General features: G+C 41.7%; 1 protein-coding gene across 2 annotated transcripts in view; it reads left to right on the top strand.

The window, feature by feature from the left end:
- Nucleotides 1-23,161, top strand: part of LOC140729021 (ankyrin repeat and death domain-containing protein 1B-like) — a 73,946-nt gene extending 50,785 nt beyond the window's left edge. For both annotated transcript variants that reach the window (XM_073048273.1, XM_073048272.1), the window contains 3 exons: nucleotides 5,135-5,336; nucleotides 9,139-9,270; nucleotides 21,993-23,161. In XM_073048273.1, coding sequence (XP_072904374.1) covers nucleotides 5,135-5,336; nucleotides 9,139-9,270; nucleotides 21,993-22,051 — 393 coding nt within the window. In that variant the 3' untranslated portion in view covers nucleotides 22,052-23,161. The remainder of the gene's footprint in view (nucleotides 1-5,134; nucleotides 5,337-9,138; nucleotides 9,271-21,992) is intronic.
- The last annotated feature ends 4,334 nt before the right edge of the window (nucleotides 23,162-27,495 follow it).

Genomic DNA, 27,495 nt, shown 5'->3' with positions numbered 1-27,495 from the left:
ATTTGACCCTGGGTGGTGTACAAGATAATAAGGGACATGGATAGACTGGACAGCCAGAGATTTTATAAAGGCATAACCTGAAGGTGGCTGGAGGAAATTATAGTGGGGGATATCAGAGGTAGGTTTCTTACACAGAAGAGAGGTAGGCCCATGATAGGTACATGGATGAAACAAAAATGGAGAGCTATGTGGGAAGGAAGGGTTAGATTGATTTTAAGGTAGGTTAAGGGGTTGGCACAGCATCGTGGGCTGAAGGTGTACTGTTCCATCTTCTATGCTTTGTTCAGTCCATGGTATACTACCCTCCGATCTGAAAGACTATCTTTTACTACTACACTCTCTTTCCTGTCTATTATTAGTCAGCTTTCTCTCCATGTTTCTAGAGGTTAATTCCACGGTCTTCCATCTTGGTGATGGGCTTACGATGAGACACTTTTTAAAATGTCCCTTGTAAATCCAACATCAGTCACAATTTGCTTAACAGCCCTGGGTGTCATTTCAGCAGAAGTGAGTAATACATGATTTTCCCAAACAAATTAATCGAGGCTCTCTCCAGTCAATTCACACTTATCCAAGTGACTGGGAATTCAAAGCTTATTTATTTATTTAGAGATACCACGCGGTATAGACCCTTCAGCCCCAACAAGCTGCATCGCTCAGCAACCCACATACTTAACCTTAGCCTAGTCACATGACAATTCACAATGACCAATGAATCTACTAAACAGTATGTGGGTGGAAACCCACATGGTCATGGGAAAGAAGTACAAACTTCTTACAGAAGGTGCTGGAATTGAACTCTGATCTCCAGCTCTCTGAGCTATGATAGTGTCATGCTAACCACTATGCTACCATGTTATTGTTCCTAAAATTTTACTGAACGCTGAATGCGAATTGACTATTGATTGTGGGTTTACTTTCTTGAATAAGGGAATGCATTTGCAATTTTCCAGAATTCAGGCATCACTGCTGAATTTGTAGATGTTTGGAAGGTTTTGACCATAACTTCCTCGAGCACCCTAGGAGACATTCCATTTGGACAAGGTGATTAGTCTATTTTTTGTTGCCTCTGATCTCCCTCATCATTTCTGGTCCATATGAAGCCCTCAGCTCAAACCTTTGACTCTTTATTACTCTTCACAGATGCTGCCTGACCTGCTGAGTTCCTCCAGCATTTTGTGTGTGTTGCTCGGTATTCCAGCATCTGCAGATTTTCTCTTGTTTGTGAAGTCTAGATACAGTGGATTCCAGTTGATTGGGATGCAGTTTGGCCTAATTAAGCGTCTGCCCCGATTAGTCAAATTTTCATGGAAATAGTTAAAAAGGTGTAAGAAAGACAAGCTACCATTTAACTGAGTAACAAATTATGTATTTAAATGAAATACAGAATAAATTAGAACACTATAAATCCTGCTATAGTAATATAAAACTGTATATTCTGGCAAGATGGTGCCAGCAACCAATAGCGACATCTTGCAGACAACTTACAAAACTACTACTCTTCTTCTTCTAAATGTACTTCTTCTTCTGAACTGCAATCAATTACAGCCTGTTGTTTCCCTTTAAAGAATGCAGTTCTGAGCTGACTAAATGAACTGGTGCTTCTGCGATCTCCTGGGGGATTTGGTGTGGATGAGAGCGGAGAGTGTACATTGTAACTATGGCCATTGCTGGGGGTGTACACTTAATCGATTACTAATGGTGGAATATAAACCCATTAGTCTGTGTTGGTTAAGGCATCGAGCAAGATTAAAATCATTGAGGATGAGAGCGGAAAATGGTGTTCAGTGCTGTCTCTCTGAGTCTCATGTTCTCTTTTTGCTACTGCTGGCAGGAGGAAGGTACAAGAGTCTTGGGTCCCATGCCACCTGGTTTGGAAGCATCTGTTGCTGTGCAGACAATGGGTTTCTGGGTGGGCTTCTCTTGCCTCAGTGCTGAATTGTATCCTGCAGCTGGAAATTTGCATTCGGAGCCTTTGCAGTTCACGTTTCTTGTGTTTTTGTTTACTTTTCTTCATTTTTACTATTTGCATAACTTGATAAAGGTAATTCAGTGCTGAACTGACTCTGCATTTGTGTCTGCAACCATCGCCACAGCCCTGAGCACTCGCTTTCGGGGACTCTGCGGTTAATATTATTTGTTTATTTTTTTTATCGTTTGCATGATTTGTTCTTTTTTCACACATTGGGTGTTCGGTAGTCTTGTTGCATGGGTTTTTCTTTAAATGGGCTCTAGGCGTTTCTTTGTTTTGTGGCAGCCTGCTAAACCAAATCTCAAGTTTGTACGTACACAGTATACTTACCTTGATAATAAATGTACTTTGAACAAGCTCCTAATAGTTATCGACAGATGAATTCATCCAGGGTAGGTTGTTACATTCTCTTGATTGACTATAAATGAACAAAATGAGCAGCCACCTAGTACGAATAATGGACTGCCTTCGTACAATGCTTCGGCAGATTGTATCCTCCAAATCTTCATTTTCATTGTAACATTCAAGATGATTGTTGTTATCTTCAAATTCTTCATAGTTCCAAACTTGTTGAAGTAGTGAGATTGTTTCATTTTCACTCCTGGCCATTTTTGGCGCCTCGAAGCCTGAATGCTTGAAACCACAGTGAGCCAAGAATGAGCCAAGAAAGAATTGTCTTACTGTTTTAATTCTCACCAACTGCAAAATCACTGTGTTTTGAACAGAAACACACAACTGATGCTATTTAGAACCTGTTCGCTTTAAGCACAGTCTAATAGCCACACAAATGGATGTGACTGACACTAGTCAGAAACTGTTTGACAACAACCTCCTGTCCCAGTTAAGCAGCGTCACATCCAAAATTAACAAAGGGAACTCTGACAATGTCCTCAATTAGTTTTTGATCTTTACAAGTTGTCCTAAATAAGCAGCTGCTCTGATTAGTAGATGGCCAAATTAACCAGAATCCACTGTATTATGAGCCAAGTTCTCAAGACTGAGTCCCTCCCTGCACCCCAGGGGGAAGTAAAAGGATCTGAAAGTATGAGAGAAGATAGTTACAGCTACATTTTAATATTTTCAGGATATTTGTGTGCTGATAATGAATGAATGGTCCTGTCCTAATAAATAAGCCAGACTTACTTTTTTGCAATTGCACCAACAGGCAGAGAGGGATCTGCAGCAATTTCTAAGAAATAAGTGGAACACTTGTGTCTTTATTCTAGGGGGGAAGTTGACTAGTGACATCTAAATCAAAGATTCATGTAATGATTAGAGTAGATGAGGACAATTGTACCTGAGGATAACTGTACCTGTTCTGTGTAAGAGTTAGCTATTCCCAGTCACTATTCTTTTCTCCACAACCCTGCAAACTGGGTCCTTTCTGATTCTTACCCAGCTCATTAAATATGAAAGAAAATATACAGACCTGAAACTTCAAGCAGTGAAATTGTCTATTATTTGTCTTGTACATCATCTTCCAAAACCCAGTCCAGTTTGGAGCTGGAGTAAAGATGTCTGCTAGAAACATTCAGCAGGCAGGAAACATCTGTGAAGAATAGACATCATTTTAAGTTGCCTTTCACCAGGTACTTAATGAACTGAAATGTGATTTTATGGATGTGACGAATGTGTTCAACTGAACTCTGAGAATCACAGCATTCTTTCTTTGTGGTTAATAAAATCCTTGTTCAAATATTGAGTGACTTACTAACAGTTTGGTATTTGTTTACAGGGATTACCTGGCTGGTAGCTAACTTCAGCTAAATTTAGAAAGTTAATAAGACCTGGAAGTCCTTTATTCATACTTTATGAATTCTTTGAAACTCACACAACCTCTTCAATAAAAGCTTCTATTTCTTATCTCTTATTAATTTACTACAACCTCAATAGGTCAGCAAAAACATCAGCAAGTGACAAATAATGGCCTCTTGTCACTTCAAACTTTCTCTTCCTTATTTAGTTTGCTGTTTTAGGTTCCTTTGATTTTTAATGGCCAGGATCCAAATGCGCTATGAGAGAAACTCCCACCAGAGGCTAATGGGAAATTTCCACATAAAGTTCAACCAGTAGCCCACCTGGGAAAACCATTTTAGATGGACACTGTGGGAACAGGAGGAGGAGCAACAGGAGCCTTGCATTGCTAAGTTAACAATCTTTGTAAATTCAACATTCCATTGGGTCCCAGATTCAAAATTCCTTGCTGTGACATTTCTTCCTTTATGAAACATTCTATAAACTAGCTGTTAGCAGACTGCCTTTGGCCCTGTGATTTTCCAGGGGCTTGGATATCTGAAAATGGGCAGCTCTGTTCTGGTGTTGTTCCACTCAGTATAAAGGTAGTCATAGTTCTGAACAAATGCATGAAGTATTTTCAGCAGCCAGCCCATCTGTTGGGCAAAGCAGCTCAGCAAACATAACGTTTTGGCATTTTTGTCCCGCATAACTGCAATGAACTATCAGAGATATACTTTGTATTTCTAGCACCAGCAGAGTTTTCTTGTATAAATAGTCTGAACTTTTTTTTAAGTCTTTGGGTGTTTTAATGTATTCTGTTTTTAAAATGTTAAAATAATGTATTGGTTTTAATAATTGGAATAGTACTTGATTGTTTCTGAATATCTTTAATGGTCTGAGAGATTTTAGTTACCAGTATTCAGTAGGAAACCTAATCCAGGGGCTGTAGCTTGGCTGACTATCACAGATGCTTTCACTGTTTATGTGTGCAAGGTTTGCTTGCTATGCACCATACTCCATTTACCCTATATAATTCCATAACATTCCAGAAGACCAAGTTACTGCGCCTCATTCAACCAGCTTTGTTCTCATTGTTATGGTCACATGAGGCAAGGATGTAGTTAATTCAGAGAGGAGAATGTGGTCACTTTGGCACTGAGTGCCAATTTTGGCCTATTATATGCATTTATGTTCAGTTGTTTCTTAGTGTTAACTACACTCTATGCTGTAGTGGTACTGAGATTGTAGGAATTAATATTTAAATGTACAAGTACTTTCTTGCCAGGGTATATTCACAAATTTGGTGCTAGAACATTAAAGCTACACCATGCTGCAAGAAAATCAAGACTGAGGGGAGAATCCTATTGAGTAGACTATGATGCTGTTGTATACTACTCTGAGGAGATTCACTTCCTTATTCTTCAGGTCATCCAGGATAGACTGCCAATTCCAACAAGCAATTACCCATTAACATTCAAACCCGATCATACCACACAGACCAGCCAAATCCGCACAACTTTATGGAGCCTGGCACACCGTGACCTCAAGCCAAAGGACTGGAAGAGGCTTGCAAACCAATGGCACTTCACAGAAGAACAAATTAAAGGAATTGAGGAACAATGGACAGGTGAGAAATGTGTTAAATTGGACATTCAGATTGAAACATTTCAATGTTAAAGATTAAATAATTGATCACTCTACCCTCAGTTGCCATCTCTAAAAATTACTTTTCTTTTTGACTTCCTGTCTCCATTCCTGCTAGTGAGCAGGGATGTGTCCTTACTAGTATTCAAATACCCATGAGTACAGATATTTTTAGGGGACTCCATTTACCCTAGAATACTTGGTTTCTGAATCCTTTATGGACATGATCAGGATATGACAACACACTTAGACACAATCTTTCACTACTAAAAGGGATTGCACTTCCAATTCTCAAAAGTATTTGTCCAATGTAACACCAGAAAGCAGTCAACTTTATCATCTCCCATGTAGTTGTGATATAATGAAACTTATCATGCTAGTCTTCTAGAGCACAATCATTCCCTTAAATGAAACATACAAAATTCTTAAAGGGTTTGACTGGTAGGTGGAAGGAAGATGTTTACTGTCCCTGACGTTTGGATAATGGGGCACAGTTTGAGAGGAAACTTAGCACGAATATGTTCAGAGTGGTGAACCTTTGGAATTCCCTCCCCCTTGAGGTGTGTGGAGTCTCAGTTGGCTCAAAACTAGATTTCTGGGCATTAAAGGAATCAAGGAGATGGGGATAATGCAGGAAAATGGTGCTGAGGTAGATCAGCCATGATCTCGATGAATAACAGTGCTTGCTCTAAAAGCTCGATTGTTAATATCTGGTCCTTTTTCTTATGTTCTTATCATAGGCTTTCAATATAATTTCTCAATGATGCACTTTGTTCTAAACTAAATAGATTCATTATTTATTCCTTTCATGAAAATTGATCTTCCTGGATTTAACTGAGAATCTCTACCAATGTCTACATGTGTATTTAGTCAGATGGAAGCAACTGATCCCTTTCACCTCAAACCAGCGGTGACTCTGGATAGTAACTGTCCATGGACAACTGTGGCAGACAGAGCTTTACTGTCTATTAAACCTATATGTCATATAATGGGCTGGATCTTCCAGTGGTGGTGAGCACCCAGAACCTAACAACTGATGTACTTTGGGAGAACAGTATCTTCCAGCATGCTCTTGGGCACTGGCCCAAGTTGACTGTTTGGGCCCTACACAGTGTTAGGCTTCTGTCACCAGCCTGTATTATGTGGCTCTGAAGAGGAAAATGGAGTGTCAAATTGGTTGAGGCATCAACTTAAGTTTCTTCTAATTTGGAGTTGACAGAGAAACAAGGCAATGTTGCATTTTTATGGTCTTTTTTAATCTTAAAATAAATCTAGTGAACAAAAATGCATTTTATTACTAAAAAGAATGTTTATTTCACATTTAAGTTGCACAGAAGTTCATGATTTCATTTTATTTCACAATTAAGGAACATTTGGAAGGTGGGGTAGACCGTGCCTGGTCTGTGACAGGAATGAGTTTGGTCTCAGTTCACCTCCCTTAACTCCACTTCCGCTCGTACTCACGTTATCTGGGCAGGGTTATTCAATCATGGGTATCTGGGTGAAAAGTTCTTTGTTCATAAGACTGCTGCAATTTAATTTTGCATTCCATTAAATGGTGCGGATTATGATTGTGCAAGCTGGCAAATTGGTTCATTATTATTGTACGTACAAAGATAAGAGTTTTGCATACCATCCATAAAGATAATTTCATTACATCAGTAGGGAAGACAGTGAGGGAATGCATAACAAAGTGTTGTAGTTATAGAGAGGGTGCTGTTGAGGCAGTCAATAAAGTGCAAAGCCCTAACAAAATAGATTGTGAGATTAATAATCTATCTTATTGCACAAGGTGATGGTTCAGTGGTCTTACAAAAGCAGGATAGAAGCTGTCCTTGACATGGTGGTACATGTTTTCAGGTTTTTTATCTTCTACCTGATGGGGGGTGTGGGAGGTGTTGGAGATGAGAGAATGTTCAATGTGGATAGGGTCTTTGATTATGTTGGCTGCTTTGCTGAGACAGTGAAAAGTGTAGAATCCATGGAGGGGAGGTTAGTTTCTGGGATGTGCTGAGTTGTGTTCACAATTCTGTGCAAGTTTTATGTGGTCTCAGGCAGAGCAGGTCCCACACTATGCCATTATGCATCCAAATAGGATGCTTTCTATTGTGCATTTATGATAATTATTGAGAATCAAAGTGGATTTGAGAAAATTTCTTTAGCCTCCAGAGCATGTAGAGGTGCCATACACTTTCTTCGTCAAGGCATCTGCAATGGTTGGATCAAGACAGGCTTCTGATGTCCACTCCTAGGAACTGAACATCTCAGCTCTCTAGCTTAGCACAGTTGATGTAGACAGGATAGGTGCACCACTGCCCTTGCTGACCTGCTCTTTTGTTTTGTTTTAAAGGAAAGTCATGACACAATGCTGCTAAACACTCTATCCTTTTCTGTACTCCGACTCATTGTTATCTGAGATACAGCCCGCTACAGTGGTATCATCAAGAATCTGACCATGTATAGGAGTACAGTGGGGGCTGAGGACACAGTCTTATCAGACATCAGTGTTGAGGATAATTGTGATGGAGGTGTTCATGCCTATCCTTACTGTCTGTGGGCATTTGGTTAGTAAGTCAAGGATCTAGCTGCAAAGGGAGGTGTTCAGTCCCAGGTTTAGGAGCATAGAGATAGATTTGCATGGAATTATAGCGCTGGAGCTGGAACTGTAGTCAATAAGCAATGGCCTAACATTGGTGTTTTTACTGTCCAAATGTTCAGAGATGAGTGCAGATAACATCTGTCAACTCTGCAAGTTCACTAGCATCTATGGAGGGAAATGGATAGTTGATGTTTTGGTCAAAATCCTTCTGTGGGACTGAGGACTTCTGGTGTTAAGGCATTTTGTTTATACTTTTCTTATACATAAATTTCCATCATTAATATGCACTTTACACTTGCCCAGGTTTTCAGGTAAAATTTGTTCCGCAAACTGGAGTTTTTAGAAAAATCCATTTTCAATAGCAAAGCCACTTTCCTTCATTGTGCTTGTAAAGATGCTGGTGAACTGCTAGAGAGCATCTGGACATGCTGCAAAGTATGGAAACTGCATGCCAGAGGACAAGAAGGCTCTACAATGGGTAGTCAAATCTGTCCAACGCCTCAGCAGCACCAGCCTATCCACCATCAAGCACATACATACAGAAAGGGGTCAGAAAAAGGACAGCAATATCATGAAGGATTTCACCCACCCTGCTCATGGACTGCCTGTGCCACTCCCTTCAAGAATGAGGCTAAGTAGTGTCAATGCCTGAACCACCAGACTCAAAAAATGTTAACTTTGTTTTTTGATTTTTGGCAAATCTGGCAGTAATGAAAGCAAATCAACTTCTTTATCTTCACCTCTCAAGAAAAGTGGAACGTGCACACCACAAAGTCTGTTCCTCACACTTTGTCCCTATCCCATGAAAGAATTTAGCCCACCAAGGCACTTGGTTAATTAGGCAACATATTATAAAGTACACTTCAGAATATGTATTATTTATTTGTTTATTGGTTAGTTACACATTGAAGGGCAGACTTCAATGTGTTTCTATTGTCTGCTTCAGTTAAAGCCTACAGGATTTTTTTTATTGCTGGATTTTGCCATCTAGTTTCATCAGTAAACTAGTGTTATAGTGGCTTGTGAAAATCACATTGCACACTGAGATATCAATATACTGATGTTTCCATCACACAAGGTCATATCTTCATGTAACTAGGCTGAGTGAAGTTCAGATTTACATTGTAACACTGGCTCTTATTGAAACATTGTTTAGTATTTTTAATAAACATTTATTTTCCCTCAGGAGCAAAGAGTTATAAGGAACATGGACACAGAATGCTACTCATCTGGCTGCATGGAATTCTTCTAACTGGCACAAATCCAGTCAAGGCCTTGTATGAGGCACTAGTTAATATTGAACAGAATAACTTAGCTGGTAAGTAAAAAGGGAATACATTTTCACATTTTAAAATATCATGATGAATGGGTTTTACATTCGCTCACAATGTAGTTTCCTTCTGTCTTTGTTTGATTGCATCATAATCATTTTAATATTTTGATTGTGGACTGCAACCACAATAACCTTTCTCATACCTGAAATGAAATTCCTACTGCAGGTGCCAAAATGTTTCTGTTGAGTGTACTCTTATTTATTCATTCACGATAAATTGACCCATTGAACAAGTGTCACACCCAGCTCAAACCAGGGAGCGTAATCAATTTCAGTAAATTCCTAAACAGATGAGAGTATTTAAAGAACAATGTTCTTTCTCATATTCTCCTATAAATGTATGATTGAAGGTTGGAGCTTGATACATTCAGATTTCCTGACACAGATGGCTGAATGTCTTCCTTGTGCATTCTTACCTTAAGATGTAGACCTACATTTTAGCACAAGATGCAATCGTGGTAAAGGATCTTAAGGCAACTTAAGGATCTCCCACCCAAAGTCTGATTAAGTAGATTGACATATAATGCCCCTTCATGGTAAATAAAAAGGCAACTTTGACATTTCTGTTGTTAGTACCTTAGGATTTGGCTCCAAATGCTTCATGTAGACTTCTGAGCTTAGAAGTAGTATATGCATTACTCAGCTCAGTCGCAGTAGAGGGGATCTGTGATTCTGACCTCACCAACTCTTGACTTCCTGTGGAGGAAGGGAGAGTTTGACCACTAGCAGCCAGCTAGGTTGTAGAAGGTACAAGACTAACAAAGCTGCCCTAACTAATGCATAGGAAGCTGATAATGACCATTCTTCACAAACAAGCTAACTAAAACATTTTATGGGATAATATGATTGTGGGAGGCCCTGTCACCATTTTGGCAGGAATAATTTTGCCTAGTTTCCAGGATTAGTGATCAGGATTTGTGAGCCCGTGTCTGGAAACTGGATCTCTTATCACCTGCTTTTTATGTACAACTTGCATGTACATGCAACGTGGATGAGGCCTTAAATGAGTCTTTCTCATCTGTATTCACCAAGCAGAAGAGCATGTAAAATAATGAGTTCAGGGACAGGTAAGTGGATAATTTGAAGTACTTCATTATCAAGGAGATGTTAGATGTCATAAGGGTTGATAAATCCCAAGGACCCAATGAGATCTATCCCAGGTTGCTGTGGAAAGCAAGGGAGAAGATAGATGGGGGGCCCTGACAAAGATACATACAAACAAGAGAAAATCTGCAGATGGTGGAAATCCAAGCAACACATACATAATGCTGGAAGAACTCAGCAGGTCAGGCAGTGTCAATGGGAAAGAATAAACAGTTGACGATTTGGGCTAAGACGCTTCATCAAGACTGATACTTACATCTTTGTTAGCCACAGCTGAGCTGCCAGAGGACTGAAGGACAACTAATGAAAGAAGCACAGTGGACGTTACGGACAAAGGGTCTCGGCCCATAACATCGACAGTGCTTCTTCCTATAGACGCTGCCTGGCCTGCTGTGTTCCACCAGCATTTTGTGTGTGTTGCTTGAATTTCCAGCATCTGCAGATTTCCTCGTGTGGACAACTAATGATTTACTTTTAAGACAGGCAGCAAAGAGGAGTCAACTGGTGAGCTTTGTGTCAATGGTAGGGAAGTTATTGGAGAAAATCCTAAGGGACCATATTTATATACATTTGGATACAGAGGCTGTTCAAGGATATTAGTGTTGCTAGTGTGGGGTAATATTGAGTTTTTAAGAGAAAACTGAAAACATTGATGAAGGTAGGTTGATAGAAACTGACTAACTGGACTTTAGTAAGGCATTTTCCTGCATGGTAGGCTAATCCAGAGCACATAAGATTCAAGGTTAACTAGTTAATAGAATCTGAAATTGGTTCAGTGTTGGAAGGCAAAGGGTATTGGTGAAAGGATGCTTTTCTGATTGGAGGTCTGAGACCAATGGTTTAATGCATGGATCAGTAATGGATTCTCAGATGTGAGCATATGATTAGTAAATTTGCATATGGCACTAAAGTTGGCAGTGTTGAGGATAAGTAAGGAAGTGTAAGTGTCTAAGACTACAACTAGTTATGGATCAGATGGAATTTAATCACACTGTGAGGTGAAGTCAAACAACAGAAGGAGATATGGTGAATTGTAATGTTAAGGATTGCTGATGAACTGAGAAAATCTTGTGATTCACGCCCATGATTGCATGAAAGTAGCAACACAGGTGGATAGGGTGATGAAAAACACATGTACGTATTTGCCTTCATAGATTGGGAGCACAGAATGTATATATAAAAAATGGGACATTAGTTACAACTTTACAAGACACTAGTTAGATTATAGTTGGGAGTATTGTCAGCTCTTTGGTCTCCATACTGTACAAAGAATGTGGTTATGCTGAAAAGGGTAGAAAGAAGGTTTACCAGGATGTAGCTTAGAGTGGAAGACTAGGGGTGGGAGAGATAGAAGAGAGTGGTTTTGCTTTTTCTGGAATGAAGGGGCTGAGTGATGACCTGTTAAGAGGTTTACACAGGCTACAGAATCTTTTTGTCATGGTAAGGTATCAAAATAAAAAAAAAGAGAGAGTAAAGGTTTAAGGTGAGAGGAAGGAGTTTTAAAGGGAATTTGAGGGGGAAGTTTATTTTTGCAGAGTATGCTTGATGTCTGGAACTCTGCCAAAATAATGGAGGAATCAGATATATTCAATGTATTTAAGAAACTTTTAGACAGTCCCTTAAATAGGCATAAAAAGATAGGGACCTAATGCAGTCAAGTGAGCTTGGATAGACTAAAAGGTCAGCATGGACACAGTAGGTCAAAGGGCCTGTATCTGTGCTGTACAGCTCTACTATTCTCTACGATTAAAGCAATTTTACCTAAGTGAGAATGTGCACCAAAAATAAGGCTCAACTTGAGTATTAAAACACTGCTGTCCACAACAAGCTGTGGGATGGGGAATAAACCTGTTCATTCAGCCTATTGTTTATTGCATCAGTAATCGTGCCCTTTTATAACTTTGCTTTCCTTGTTCCTATCGGGCTTCTTTTCTCCAGATTGGGAGAGAAACAATCTACTGTGTATTCTAATAACCTCCACATTTGTGATTGCTTAGTTATACTTACAACCATGGGTTAGTGTCTCTATGCTCATGAGAAATATTTCAAATGTAGGAGTTCTGACAAAGTGTTCTTTCTGCGGTAGATTTTTGTACAGCTTTACAATTGATATTTACATTCCTTCTGTCGCTGTGACGTTATATGCTTAACATGCATGGTAGGAACTTGCTGGAGCTAAACAATAACACTGGTGTTAAAATGCCTGACTCCACCCTTAAAGTTATAATAGTTTTTAATTTGATAACATTTTAAAGGATTTTGTCAGCATTATTCACTTCATGAAATGTGCAAGTGAATTGATTTTCTCCTTGCAACCTCATTCCAATTGAGTTATGGAATTCTTTCCTCAGTAACTTTCTTGGTGATCTCCAAAAGAGTGATCAATGAAACAGGTGGAGATGAAGGAAGATCTGGAGTTAGGGTCATGGCCATGGTGCAGAGGTTAATCAAACCAATGTGGAAAAGCCTAGGAGAAAAATAAAAGAAATACACAATTAGTAAAGATACTGAACTGGCCAACCTTCTGTAGAAGAAAGTGCAGTTTCTTTTCTTGTGTGTGAATTAAGGAAGTTAAGTAAGTTCAGTTAATGTTGGGAAGAGAAAGATAATGTGTTGAATTGCATTTAAACTGTGAAAAAAACATTACAGAAGACAAAAGAAAAATGTGAGAAGCTCAAATAAGGAAAGAAATATACATGAGTCAGACTGCAATAATTTGTTTTTGAGCTGTACAGATGTGCTTGTCATGCTTCAGGAATGAATTGTAAGCTCTGCTTAAACACATATAATTAATTACAACAGGTTGGGAGGCAACAACAATAAAACAAATAATTACACATATTCGGAACCATGGAGGTATTTCTTAGCTGTGGAGGTGGTTATAATAAGACCAAGTCTTGCCAAAGTAAATAACATAATACTCAGCAGGTGATTGAATACGAGTCTCTTACATTGTCATGAATGTGTGAATAGAGTCATAAAAATGATCTAGATGATGAAATAGATGGCCTTGTTGCCAAGTTTGCAGATGATATGAAGATTGTTGGAGGAGCAGTTAGTGTTGAGGAAACAGGTAGGATGCAGAAGGACTTAGACAGATTAGGAGAATGGGCAAGAAAGTGGCAAATGAAATATCATGTTGGAAAATGCATGGTCATGCAGTTTGGTAGTAGAAATAAATGTGCGGACTAATTTCTTAACAGGGACAAAATCCAAAAATCTGAGATGCAAAGGGACTTGGGAGTCCTTGTGCAGAACACCCTAAAGGTCAACTTCCAGGTTGAGTTGGAGCTGAGGAAGACAAATGCAGTGTTAGCATTCATTTCAAGAGGTCTTGAATACAAGAGCAGGGATGTGATGCTGAGGTTTTATAAGGCATTGGTGAGGCCTCACCTTGAGTATTGTGAGCAGTTTTGGGCTCCTCATCTAAGAAGAGATGTGCTGGCATTGGAGAGGGTCTAGAGGATGATTCCAAGAATGAAAGGGTTATCATACGAGGAACGTTTGATGGTTCTGGGTCTGTACTCGTTGGAATTCAGAAGGATGGGGGGGGGGGGGGATCTCCTTGAAAACTTTTGAATGTTGCAAGGCCTAGATAGAGTAGATGTGGAAAGGATGTTTCCCATGGTGAGAGAGTCTAGGACAAGAGGGCACAGCCTCAGCATCGAGGGGGCACCCTTTCAAAACAGATGTGGAAAAATTTCCTTAGTGAAAGGGTGGTGAATTTGTTGCCACAGGCAGCTGTGGAGGCCAGGTCACTGGGTGAATTTAAGGCAAAGATGAATAGGTTCTTGATTGGACATGGCATCAAGGATTATGGGGAGAAGGCCGGGAACTGAGCTTGAGGAGGAGATTTTTTTTAAAAAAGGGATCAGCCATGATTGAATGGCGGAACAGACTCAATGGGCCAGGTGGCCTAATTCTGCTCCTATGTTTTATGGTCTAATAGTGGTAAGAATCTTGATAGTGTGGAGGATCAGTGAGATCTTGGGGTCCATGTCCATAGGACACTCAAAGCTGACAGTGTTGGCCTTCATCTGCCTAAGGATAGCAGCGGTGTCCATTCAAAACAGAGATGTGGAGAAGTTTCTTTAACCAGAGGGTAGTGAATTTAAGGTGTATTTAAGGTAGAGATTGATTGGACATGGCAAAGGTTATGGGGAGAAGGCCAGGGAATGGGGTTGAGAAAGAGAAAAATAAGATCAGCCATGATCGAATAGCAGAGCAAACTCAATGGGCCAAATAGCCTAATTCTGCTGCTATGTCTTATGCATTCCTGTGACAGCAATCTGTGTAGATGTGCTCAATGGTGGGGAGGGCTTTACCGATGATGGAGTAAGCTGTCTCCATGACTTTTTTAAAAAACCTTTTTTGTAGGATTTTTCATTCAAGGGCATTGGTGTTTCCTTAGCAGGCCATGATGCAACTAGTCAACATACTATTCAACACACATCTACAGAAGTTTGTCAAAGTTTTATATGTTATGTTGAATCTTTGCAAAGTTCTAAGTAAAGGCCATTTGCTTACGGTCTCCCCCTTTCATATTTGTGCAGTCAAGTGCAAGTTGAGATTTCAAGTTGTGATGGGAGATTTTAAACTTTCCTAATACTGACTGGCATCTCCTTCAGGCAAGGGGTTTGGATGGGGTGGAGTTTACTAGGTGTGTTCAGGAAGGTTTCCTGACACATCATGTAGATCAGCCAACTTGACGACAGGCTCTAATTGATCTGGTTTTGGGAAATGAACCTGGTCAGGTGTCAGGTCTCTCAGTGGGAGAGCATTTTGGAGATAGTGATCACAATTCTATCTCCTTTACAATAGCATTGGAGAGGGATAGGAGCAGACAAGTTGGGAAAACATTTAATTGGGGTAGGGAGAAATATGATGTTATTAGGCAGGAACTGAACGGGAATATAAATTGGGAGCAGATGTTCTCAGGGAAATTCAAAAGAATGAGAGGAGATTTTATAGAAACATATAAAATTATAAAAGGGATAGAAAAGATAGAGGCAGGAAAGTTGTTTCCACTGGTAGGCGAGACTAGAACTAGGAGAAATTGTCTCAAGATTCAGGGGAGTAAATTTAGGATGGAGATTAGGAGGAACTGGTTTTCCCAGAGAGTGGTCAATCTATGGAATGCTCTGGCCAATGAAGTAGTGAGGCTACCTCGGTAAATATATTTAAGACAAGGTTGGATAGAGTTTTGCATATTAGAGAAATGAAGGATTATGGGGAAAAAGGCAGGTAGATGTTGATGAGTCCATGGACAATTCAGCCATGATCTTATTGAATGGTGGAGCAGGCTCAAAGGGTCAGAAGGCCGACTCCTGCTCCTATTCCTTATGTTAATAGAGTCACTGATCCCATTTCCGTCCAGCCGATCAGCCAGTCATCTTCTATCCAGAACAATGCGTTAATTCCAACAGTGAGCTTCCGTGGTTACCTTCATTATCAAATCAAATGATATTTAATGAACACAAGAAGAAGCATGTAAAACTGATGTAGAAAACACCAGGAAAATCATGAGACATGCTTGAACAGAGATTGTGAAAGAACTGTTAGACTGTGTGGAATGTTGAATGCACTGAAGTCAAGAAACACACTAATAGCCCACCTTTCTGGAGGACTGCAGGAAAAAAAGAGCAAAGGCTTGAAAAACAACAATTGATGATTAGTTTTCAGGAATAAAGAAATTTTGCTAGCAGATTGACTGTTGAAGCTGATGAGCAGTGGATCATAAGATATAGGAAAAGAGTTAGGCCATTCAGCCCATTGAGTTTGCTCCACCATTTGATCATCCACATCATTAACATATAATGTAGAAAGTAGTGTATCTAACACCAACCCCCACAGAAAACCACTAGTCACCAGCAACTGGCCAGAAAAGGACCCCTTTATTCCATTAGACATAGGAGCAGTTTTTGGTCAATCGAGCCGACTCCATCGTTCAAGCATTATTATGCCTCTCAACCCCATTCTCCTTCCTCCTCCCCATAACCGTTGATGCCCTTCCTATTCAAGAGCCTATCAATCTTCGCTTTAAATGCACCCAATGACTTGGCCTCCACAGCTGGTTATGGCAATGAATTCTACAATTTACCTTCCAGTTAAAGAAATTCCTCTTCATCTCTGTTCTAAAGGGATGTCTTTCTGTTCTGAGGCTATGCCCTCTGGTCCTAGATTCTTCCACTATTGGAAACTGCCTGCAAGTCCACTCTATCTAGGCCTTTCAATATTCGGCAGGATTCAATGATATCGTCCCCCTCATTCTTCTAAACTCCAGCGAGTACAAGCCCAGAATCATCACTCCCCATATGCTAACACGTACATTCGCAGGATCATTCTCATAAACCTCCTTTGGACCGTCTCCAATGCCAGCACATTCTTTCTTAGGTATGGGCCCCAAAGAGGCTCACAATACTCGTGCAGTCTGAGCAATGCCTTATAAAGCCTCAGCATAACCTCCTTGCTTTATGCTCTTGTCCTCTCAAAATGAGTGATAACATTGCATTAGCCTTCTTTACTACCGATTCAACCTGCAAGCTAAATAAACGAGGATTCTCAAGATTTGGAATTTGCTCCCCATTTAGAAAAATATTCTGTACCTTTATTCCTTCTAGTAAAGTACATAACCATACACTTTCAGAGCAAGAAGGCTGCGGGTGAACGGCTAAGGATTTCCAGAGCAAAGGTAGTTTTACTACTCAGGGTAAAAGAGAAGCAAGACTACGCAGGCGCGCGACGTCAGCCAGTAGAGCGGGAAACATTTAAAAAGAAGCCCGCCATATCCAGCGGGCAGCGGAGTGAGAGGTAGCAGAGTGGTAGGGCTTTGGCTCAACGGGGCAAACAGGTAACGAGGTGAGGAAGGTCTACCTGTGTTAATTGTGGAAAGGAAGCAGTATGTGTGTGAGGCCGGTTTTCTGTGCTCAGTGTCAGATGTGGGAGGTCCTGGAGTCTCCCAGCCTCCCGGCCGGCCACATCTACACCCGGTGTGTGGAGCTGCAGCTCCTCAGGGACCACGTTGGGGAACTGGAGATGCAGCTCGATGACCTTCGTCTGGTCAGGGAGAGTGAGGAAGTGATAAGAAGGAGTTATAGGCAGGTGGTCACACCGGGGCCATGGGAGACAGACAAGTGGGTCACAGTCAGGAGAGGGAAGGGGAAGAGTCAGGGACTAGAGAGTACCACTGTGGCTGTACCCCTTGACAACAAGTACTTCTGTTTGAGTACTGTTGGTGGGGGGGGAGGGGGGGTCAGCCTACCTGGGGGAGTCCGGCCCTGTGGCTCAGAAGGTTGGGGAAAGGAAGAGTAAGGCAGTAGTGATAGGGAACTCTATAGTTAGGGGGTCAGACAGGCGATTTTGTGAATGCAGGAAAGAAAATCAGATGGTAGTTTGCCTCCCAGGTGCCAGGGTCCGGGATGTTTCATTTCGTGCCCAAGATATCCTGCAGTGGGAGGGAGAAAAACCAGAGGTCGTGGTATATATTGGTACCAATGACATAGGTAGGAAAAAGGAAGAGATCCTAAGAACAGACTACAGGGAGTTAGGAAGTTGAGCAGGACCACTAAGGTAGTTATTTCGGGATTACTGCCTGTGCCACACGACAGTAAGTACAGTAGAGGAATAGGATGAGGTGAAGGATAAACGTGTGGCTGAGGGATTGGAGCAGGGGGATGGGATTCAGATTTCTGGATCATTGGGACCTCTTTTGGGGCAGGTGTGACCTGTACAAAAAGGACTGGTTACACTTGAATCCCAGGGGGACCAATATCCTGGTGGGGAGCGTTTAAACTAGAATTGTTGGGGGAGTGGTAGGAACCCAACTGAGGAGACTGGGGAAGAGGAGGTTGGCTCACAAATTGGGAGAGCTTGTACAGTGTGAGAAGGGGGATAGGGAGGTGATAGAGAAGGGACGCACCAAGACGGACGGTTTGAGATGTGTCTATTTTAACGCAAGGAGTATTGTGTACAAAGCGGATGAGCTTAGAGCTTGGATCAGTTCTTGGAGCTATGATGTCGTGGCCATTACAGAGACTTGGATGGCTCAGGGACAGGAATGGTTATGTCAGATGCTGGGTTTTAGATGTTTCAGAAAGGACAGGGAGGGAGGCAAAAGAGGTGGGGGCATAGCACTGTTGATCAGAGAGTGTCACGGTTGCAGAAAAGGTGGGTGCCATGGAGGGATTGCTTACTGAGTCTCTGTGGGTGGAGGTTAGGAACAGGAAGGGGTCAATAACTCTACTGGGTGTTTTTTTATAGGTCGCCCAATACTAACAGGGAAACAAATCCTGGAAAGGTGTAATGATAACAGAGTTGTCATGATGGGAGATTTTAATTTCCCAAATATCGATTGGCAGCTCTCTACAGCAAGGGGTTTAGATGGGGTGGAGTTTGTTAGGTGTGTTCAGGAAGGTTTCTTGACACAATATGTAGATAAGCCTACAAGAGGAGAGACTGTACTTGATTTGGTATTGGGAAATTAACCTGGTCAGGTGTCAGATGAGGGAGAGCATTTTGGAGATGATGAGCATAATTCTATCTCCTTTACAATAGCATTGGAGAGAGATAGGAACAGACAAGTTAGAAAAACATTTAATTGCAGTAAGGGGAAATATGAGGCTATCAGGCAGGAAATTGGAGGCTTAAATTGGGAACAGATGATCTCAGGGAAAAGTACGGAAGAAATGTGGTAAATGTTCAGGGGATATTTGTGGGGAGTTCTGTATAGGTATGTTCCAATGAGACAGGGGAGTTATGGGAGGATACAGGAATTGTGGTGTACAAAGGCTGTAATAAATCTAGTCAAGAAAAGAAGCTTAAAAAAGGTTCAGAGATTTAGGTAATGTTAGGGATCTAGAAGATTACAAAGCTAACAGGAAGGAGCTTAGAAACGAAATTAGGAGAGCCAGAAGGAGCCATGAGAAGGCCTTGGTAGACAGGATTAAGGAAAACCCCAAGGCATTCTACAAGTATGTGAAGAGCAAGTGCGACAGTGGGAAAGTGTGTATGGAACCGGAGGAAATAGCAGGGATACTTAATGAATACTTTACTTCAGTATTCACTATGGAAAAGGATTTTGGTGATTGTAGTGCAGACTTACAGCAGACTGAAAAGTTTGAGTGTGTAGATATTAAGAAAAAGGATGTGCTGGAGCTTTTGGAAAGCATCAAATTGGGTAAGTCACCAGGACCGGATGAGATGTACCCCAGGCTACTGTGGGAGGAGATTGCTGAGCCTCTGGCAATGATCTTTGAATCATCAATGGGGACAGGAGAGGTTCCGGAGGATTGGAGAGTTGCGGATGTTGTTCCTTTATTCAAGAAAGGGAGTAGAGATGGCCCAGGAAATTATAGACCAGTGAGTCTTACTTCAGTGGTTGGTAAGTTGATGGAGAAGATCCTGAGAGGTAGGACTTATGAACATTTGGAGAGGTATAATATGATTAGGAACAGGCAGCATGGCTTTGTCAAGGGCAGGTTGTGCCTTACGAGCCTGATTGAATTTTTTTGAGGATGTGACTAAACACATTGATGAAGGAAGAGCAGTAGATGTAGTGTATGTGGATTTCAGCAAGGCATTTGATAAGGTACCCCATACAACACTTATTGAGAAAGTAAGGAGGCATGGGATCCAAGGGGACATTGCTTTGTGGATCCAGAACTGGCTTGCCCACAGAAGGCAAACAGTGGTTGTAGACAGGTCATATTCTGCATAGAGGGTCGGTGACCAGTGGTGTGCCTCAGGGATCTGTTCTGGGACCCTTACTCTTCGTGATTTTTACAAATGACCTGGATGAGGAAGTGGAGGGATGGGTTAATAAGTTTACTGATGACACAAAGGTTGGAGGTATTGTGGATAGTGTGGAGGGCTGTCAGAGGTTACAGCTGGACATTGATAGGATGAAAAACTGGGCTGAGAAGTGGCAGATGGAGTTCAACCCAGATAAGTGTGAAGTGGTTCATTTTGGTAGGTCAAATATGATGGCAGAATATAGTATTAATGGTAAGACTCTTGGCAGTGTGGAGGATCAGAGGGATCTTGGGGTCCGAGCTCCTAGGACGCTCAGAGCAGCTGTACAGGTTAGACTCTGTGGTTAAGAAGGCGTATGATATATTGGCCTTTATCAATCGTGGAACTGAATTTAGGAGCCGAGAGGTAATGTTACAGCTATACAGGACCCTGGTCAGACCCCACTTGGAGTACTGTGCTCAGTTCTGGTTGCCTCACTACAGGAAGGATGTGGAAGCCATAGAAAGGGTGCAGAGGAGATTTACAAGGATGTTGCCTGGATTGGGAAGCATGCCAGGTTGGGTGAACTTGGCCTTTTCTCCTTGGAGCAACGGAGGATGAGGGGTGACCTGATAGATATGTATAAGATGATGAGAGGCATTGATCGTGTGGATAGTCAAAGGCTTTTTCCCGAGGCTGAAATGGTTGCCATAGGAGGACACAGGTTTAAGGTGCTGGGGAGTAGGTACAGAGGAGATGTCAGGGGTAAGTTTTTTTACTCAGAGAGTGGTGAGTGTGTGGAATGGGCTGTCGGCAATGGTGATGGAGGCGGATATGATAGGGTCTTTTAAGAGACTTTTGGATAGGTACATGGAGCTTAGAAAAATAGAGGGCTATGGGTAAGCCTAGAAATTTCTAAGGTAGGGTCATGTTCGGCACAACTTTGTGGGCCGAAGGGCCTGTAATGTGCTGTAGGTTTTCTATGTTACTTCACTACGTTCAATCTACCGCATCTTTGCCTATTCTCCTAATACGTCTTCCACAGTGAAGACTGATGCGAACTACTTATTCAGTTCGTCCGCCATTTCTTTGTTCCCCATTACCACCTCCCAGTCATGGTCTGATTCTACTCGTCAATTTCCTACCCTTTATACATTTGACAACACTTGGTATTCTCATTATTGGATAATTTACCTCCATTTATCATCTTTTCTTATTGCTTTTTAGTTTTCTGTTGAGTTATTAAAGATTCCTACTAATTTTTGGTATATTGAATGCCCTCTTTTGCTTTTATGCGGTCCTCGACTTCCTTTATCAGCTGCGGTTGCTTCATCCTCCCTTTGGAATGCTGCTGCTTCTTTGGGAATAACCAATCCTTTACCTTCCCAATTATAGTGAAGCTTAGATGAGCAAGGACAAGGATATCTAACATCACATAGTACACATTGCTCCTTACGTTTATTATGCACAGTATTTTCACTCAATTACACCAAGTTAATATAAAAACAATAATCTATCTTCTGGAGTCCAGCTAGTTTCTATTCCATATTGGGCTAAAGGAGCAAATAAACACACCATTTTAAACAACAATCTGCTGGAGTAACTCAGCAGGTTGAACACATCTGTGGAGCTAGCAAAGGAACTGAAGTATTGGGTTTACATTTCCTCCCGCTCAAATGCTGCATTTGCAGTCTCATGTGGCGCAATTTTAAATGTAAGCTCACAATGATTACAGATATTGGATTTTTGCCTGTTCTGCCCATTATATTTTTTTAGTACAGTACTTTATATTGACTAAACAAAAATATCAAATTTTTGATTAAAATTATGCTATTCTTCATTAGAACTAAATTGTTTTTTTGTTTCCATAACAGAAAAGATCAGAAAAGAAATTAATGGCATGCAATCTTCACAGAAATGTACAGTTTCTTAAAGATATGCTTTCCTTTTTCTGGAGCTATCTGCCTGGCATTCTACTACAATAACGAACTCGAGGAAGAAAATTCAGCTCTGGTATCACCGCATCAACGTGACTAATGAAGGCTAATATTAAAATATCGACTGACTGTTTACAGTAAATGTCAGGAAAATGTTGTCAAATCTGAGCCTGAGAACATTTTACAATTTTATACATTTTAAGGAATCTCTTCCTTAAAAATGTTTACTAATGTTTACTGGTATTGCTTCAGTAAAACAGAAGACAGTGAAAAAGGATTTCTGGAGTACAATACTATAGACAGACCTTGCTCATTGGTAGAGCACAGGGTAGTCAAGTGTCCTGGATGAATTAGGTGCTTTAACTAATTTAATAGCTTAAAAAAAATCAACTAGCTGCTTGTGAAATTAATTACAATAAAGAGCTAGTTCATACCACTAACATTTCTTGCAAAAGGTCTGGGTATCTTTTTTTTTAAAAAAGAGGAATGTTTATCAATGTCTAGTTGAGGATATTATTACAAGCTGGCATTACTATAATGAGAATAATCCTGGGAATGAAAGGGCTAACATACGAAGAGTGTCCGACAGCTCTGGGCCTGTATCCGCTGGAGTTTTGAAGAATAAGCAGAAATCTCATTGAAACCTATCAAATATTGAAAGGCTTAGACCCTAGATAGGCTAAACTTGGAGAGGCTGTTTCTTATTAGCGGGGGAACCACAGGGGACAGTCTCAAAAGAATAACATTTTAGAACAGTGATAAGAAAGATTGGCTTTAGCCAGAGGGTTAGGAACCTGTGAATTCTTTACCACAGGTGACTGTGGAGGCAAAAGTCATTGGATATATTTAAAGCAGAGGCTGATAGGTTCTTAATTAGCAAGGGCCTCAAAGGTTATGGGGAGAAGGCAGGAGAATGGGATTGAGAAGGATAATAAATCAGCCATGATGGAAAGGCAGAGAAGAATTGATGAACTGAATGGCCTAACTCTACTCATGTGTTATGATCTTAAGTAGACATTGATCATCACCAATGTCGATGTTTAATTGTACAGATTTAAGATGGTCAAATGTTTACATGCTAAATGAATAAATTAGCATTTAATTGATATTCAACCTTTTTTCCCGTCTTAATACCATTTCCGATATTGAAAATTATTGAAGAGAATAGTACTTACACTGGAAGCGAAGTAGTAGTAACCTGAAACCAAAATAGCAAGATAACTTGTCATCAAAATGGGCAGGTTGCTTTCTTAAAAAATAAGAATAAGATGCTATTTTCTGCAATAAATTTAACACATCAGTTTGGACATCTTGCCCAAGCCACCAGCTCCACTGCACAGAACCCTTGGGGAATGTAGGTTTCGGTTCAAGCTCAGTCTGGAAAATCAAAAACTTCTCTCAAGGCTTTCCATTGTCATTCGAAAACTTATGAATCCCAGCAACAATGTCAAGATTTCCCTCCAATATGCTGCCCATCATAATCAGATTGTGAACCTCACAGTTCCAGATTGTGGCTAAAACAAGCAGGATACAATTTGTGACATTGCATCTACAACTGAAGAAGCATTTTCAAACAGGTGCTCCATGACCAAGCAACAGAAGGAGTGGAAAGCGATCAAGATCTGATCACTTCTAAGTCACAGCAGAAATGTAGGACGACAGATCAAAAAGAAATTTGGGGTTAAGAGCCACACCGCCATTGACAATTTGAGCAATGAAAATTGTGGAAGATAGCACTCCATAGGTAGATTATAGGAACATACTGATCATATTTCATCTAGATTTCCATTCAAACCATGCTACTATATGCCATTTGTGGAAAGACCCATTTTACTAGTGAACAGATATTCTGGAGGGAGATGACTAATGCAGTCAAAAAGTCCACTGTATTGCACTTGTAAAATTAATCCCCAGTGACCATATGTATGCAAGAGTATCAGAGTTGCCTGCAAGGAAGTAGGAATAAGCTCTATGAGTGGGCCCTTCAAATGGTAGTGGTGGGATTCTGATGGAAGTTCTAGACTCAAGGAAACAGACTGGAAACAAAAGATACAAGAATACAGTGGTCAAGGAGTCAAGCATTAAGGTAGGAATCAGGCCACAATACTCAGGGTAAAAAGGGAAGCCTGATACAGAAGAGTAGTCCAAAGGCAGCAAAAAAAAATTAGAAAACTAAAATGGGAATGAGGGAAGAAAACTAATAGGAAATATTAAATGAAATTCAAAATGCAAGTTTGTAGCTGAGTTTATTAACCCCAAGATCCTCTATGTGCTTGCAAAGCATTATCATCCTGATAACCATTTCAGACAAAGATAATTTCGGACACTTAGCTGCATGATTTAACCACTTGAGCTATTTTATTATTGCCTATGTAACACTCGCCTCGCCTAGTGATAATCCCCCTGCCCGGCCAAACCTAAGAAATCTCGTTTGGGTGAAGACTGAACGATATGTCCTGTTACAAATCAGTACAACGAAATAACAAACAGTACACAATAAGTGATTAAACAATTAAGCTTTATAACTCTTACTTTGATCAGATGGTTAGTAGAGAAACAAAATATAAAAGGGCCCAAATCATAAGATTCAATAATAAACAGTCTGTACACAAAGTTGCAAGCTCACGCAGTTCAGTTGTCCTTCTTCCACCATTGGTTTTCTCTGAGTATCACCGACCTTTGGAACCCCGCTCCGAGACCACCCTGTCCGGCGGTCTACCAAATTTCTCCATTCACGTCTTCTCTCTTCATCTCTCTCCCCCCCCGGCAAAAGCCCATGAAATCAACTGCATCCAGAATCACAAGACACAGCAACAATCTCTTATTGGCTAACATGCATCCTGTTATCTCCAGCCATAACCCAAACATTGCTGCTACAGAGAAACTGTTACCTCAGCAGTGAACATTACAAAGAAGCCATTACATTAGCAGTGAATCCTTACAGCGTGCTACACTCTCCCCCCACCAAATTTAGTCATGTCCTCATGATGTTGAGATAATTCCCCAACCCTTCCTGCAAAACACAAGCCCAATCCAGGTGTAAAAGGCAGTGGCATAGTTCCCCAAAACAGTAGAGATCACAACCTGTTCCCCAGGCACTACATAGGACATCCTCTCCGGTGGTCTCCTAATTCTCTGACACCTCTGTACCTCCCCAGTAACTCTTCGGGCTCAGACACTTGGCGAATCCTCCCTCGATCTATCACTATTCCCCCTGCAACTCGGAGCCCTCTGTCCTGTGTCCAGGCCCCGCTTCCTCTCCTTCAGGGTCCTGCTGTAACCCAGGCTGCCCACAGATAGCTCCCTCCACCTCACCTGACTCAGTGGGAGAAGGGCCAGGAGTCTCTTCCTCAATCAATGGGGAGTTAGTGAAAGGCAACATGTGCCGAACATCCAGATCATCATCCTCTGAATCAGTATCCTTCTTATGGGCGAGGCCCGGCCAGCCTCTCCTGCTGTGGGCCCTGCAGTCGCCCCGCATTTTTGCAGAGTCCTCTTACAAGATGTAGGCTCCAAGTCGGGCTCTGGGTCTACCTCTACCTCTTGTCCTGGGGGCAACAGGTGGTTCCGATGGAGAATCTTGACAGGATCCATTCCCCTCCTCTGGTTTCACCCAGAAAACTGGTAGGTTTGGCATCTGACTCTCCACCACAACAGTCAGCCAACTTGTGCTTTTCAGGTAGCCCCAAATTCCTTATGAGGACTCGGTCTCCCAGCAGTGGTTGGGAGAACCTCACTTTCTGATCATACCTCCTCATATTTCCTCAATTCTGCTTGGCGGCCACGACCCCAGCCAATTCATAAGCCCTTTTCAGCTCTCTCCTCATATCAGACACATACTTCAGATAAGGCTTCAGTGGTAAGTCACCCTCGTCAGTCCCAAAACAAAGGTCAATGGGCAACCTTGCCTCGCACCCAAACATCAGATAATATGGCGAGTACACATTAGCTTCATTTTGTGTACAGTTGTAACAGTGAACCAGTGCCTAATATGTTGACTCCACCTGCTCTTTTTGCTGATCTCCAGCGTCTCAAGCATGTCTAGCAAGGTCCGATTAAACCTCTCAGGTTGGGGATTGCCCTGCGGGTGATAGGGAGTAGTTCTCGACTTCTCAACTCCAAGCATGCCCAGTAACTCATAGATGAGCCTGCTCTCGAAGTCCAGTCCCTGGTCACTACGTATCCACCTGGGAAGACCATAATAAACAAAATACTTCTCCCATCACACTTCTGCCACCGTAGTCGCCCTCTGGTCCTTGGTAGGAAAAACCTGAGCATAACTAGTGTAGTGGTCCATGATGACTAAGACATTTGCCGTGTTGCTGGCATCGGCTTTCTATGGACAGGAAATCCATGCACACCAGGTCCAGTGCCCGCACTCTGCAAGTGGGACAATGGAGCTGCCCGCGTACGCAGTGTCTTCCACCGTATGCAGCAAATGCACGACTTGCAGAATTCTGCAACCTCCGACTTCAGGGCCAGTAAAAGCAGTCTCTGAGCAATCCATGGGTCTTTTCCACCCCTAAATGTCCAGAATCATCATGAAGTGACATCAACACAATCCTCCGATACTTCTCGGGCAGAACCAGCTGGCAATGCCGAGGTCAGTCCGGGGGTGACATCTGGTTCTTCGACTCCAACCGAGGCCATTCTTTCAGTCATGGAGGCACCGACATGTTTTGTCTTCTCCGCCTGAGCCACATCTCCCTTTTCGACCACGGAACAAATAGTGTCAATGCCCGGATCATCTCGCTGAGCAGCTGCCACTTCCCCAGGACTCAATTCCGGCAGCTGATTTGTCTTCGGACATAGAAACATAGAAAATAGGTGCAGGAGTAGGCCATTCGGCCCTTCAAGCCTGCACCGCCATTCAGTATGATCATGGCTGATCATCCAACTCAGAACCCTGTACCTGCTTTCTCTCCATACCCCCTGACCCCTTTAGCCACAAGGGCCACATCTAACTTCCTCTTAAATATAGCCAATGAACTGACCTCAACTGTTTCCTGTGGCAGAGAATTCCACAGATTCACCACTGTGTGTGATTCACTCTCTATGTGAAGAAGTTTCTCCTCATCTCGTTCCTAAAAGGCTTCCCCTTTATCCTTAAACTGTGACCCCTCATTCTGGACAGTCAGGTTTCAGTAAACTTGGGGAATGGCATCATCAGAAGCCCCCAATTGATCCACTGCTTAATCCTGCCTCTCCTTTTCCTCTGCCTTCAAAGTGATGGCAAACTGACACATGGCCTTCACCCCAGGGGCAGGAACGCTCTCCCACTCCTTGTCCCTGTCCAATCCCTCATGCACTCATAGGGACAAAGCACCCGCATCAATGTTCTGGCTTCCCGGACAGTACTTCACGCTGAAATCATAGACAGACAATGCTGCCAACCACTGATGGCCTGTGGCATCAAGTTTCACTGAGGTCAGGATATGTT

The sequence above is a fragment of the Hemitrygon akajei genome, chromosome 6 (genome assembly GCF_048418815.1).
Source record: "Hemitrygon akajei chromosome 6, sHemAka1.3, whole genome shotgun sequence".
NCBI classification, from domain to species: domain Eukaryota; kingdom Metazoa; phylum Chordata; class Chondrichthyes; order Myliobatiformes; family Dasyatidae; genus Hemitrygon; species Hemitrygon akajei.
This window is presented reverse-complemented; position numbering and strand designations above follow the sequence as displayed.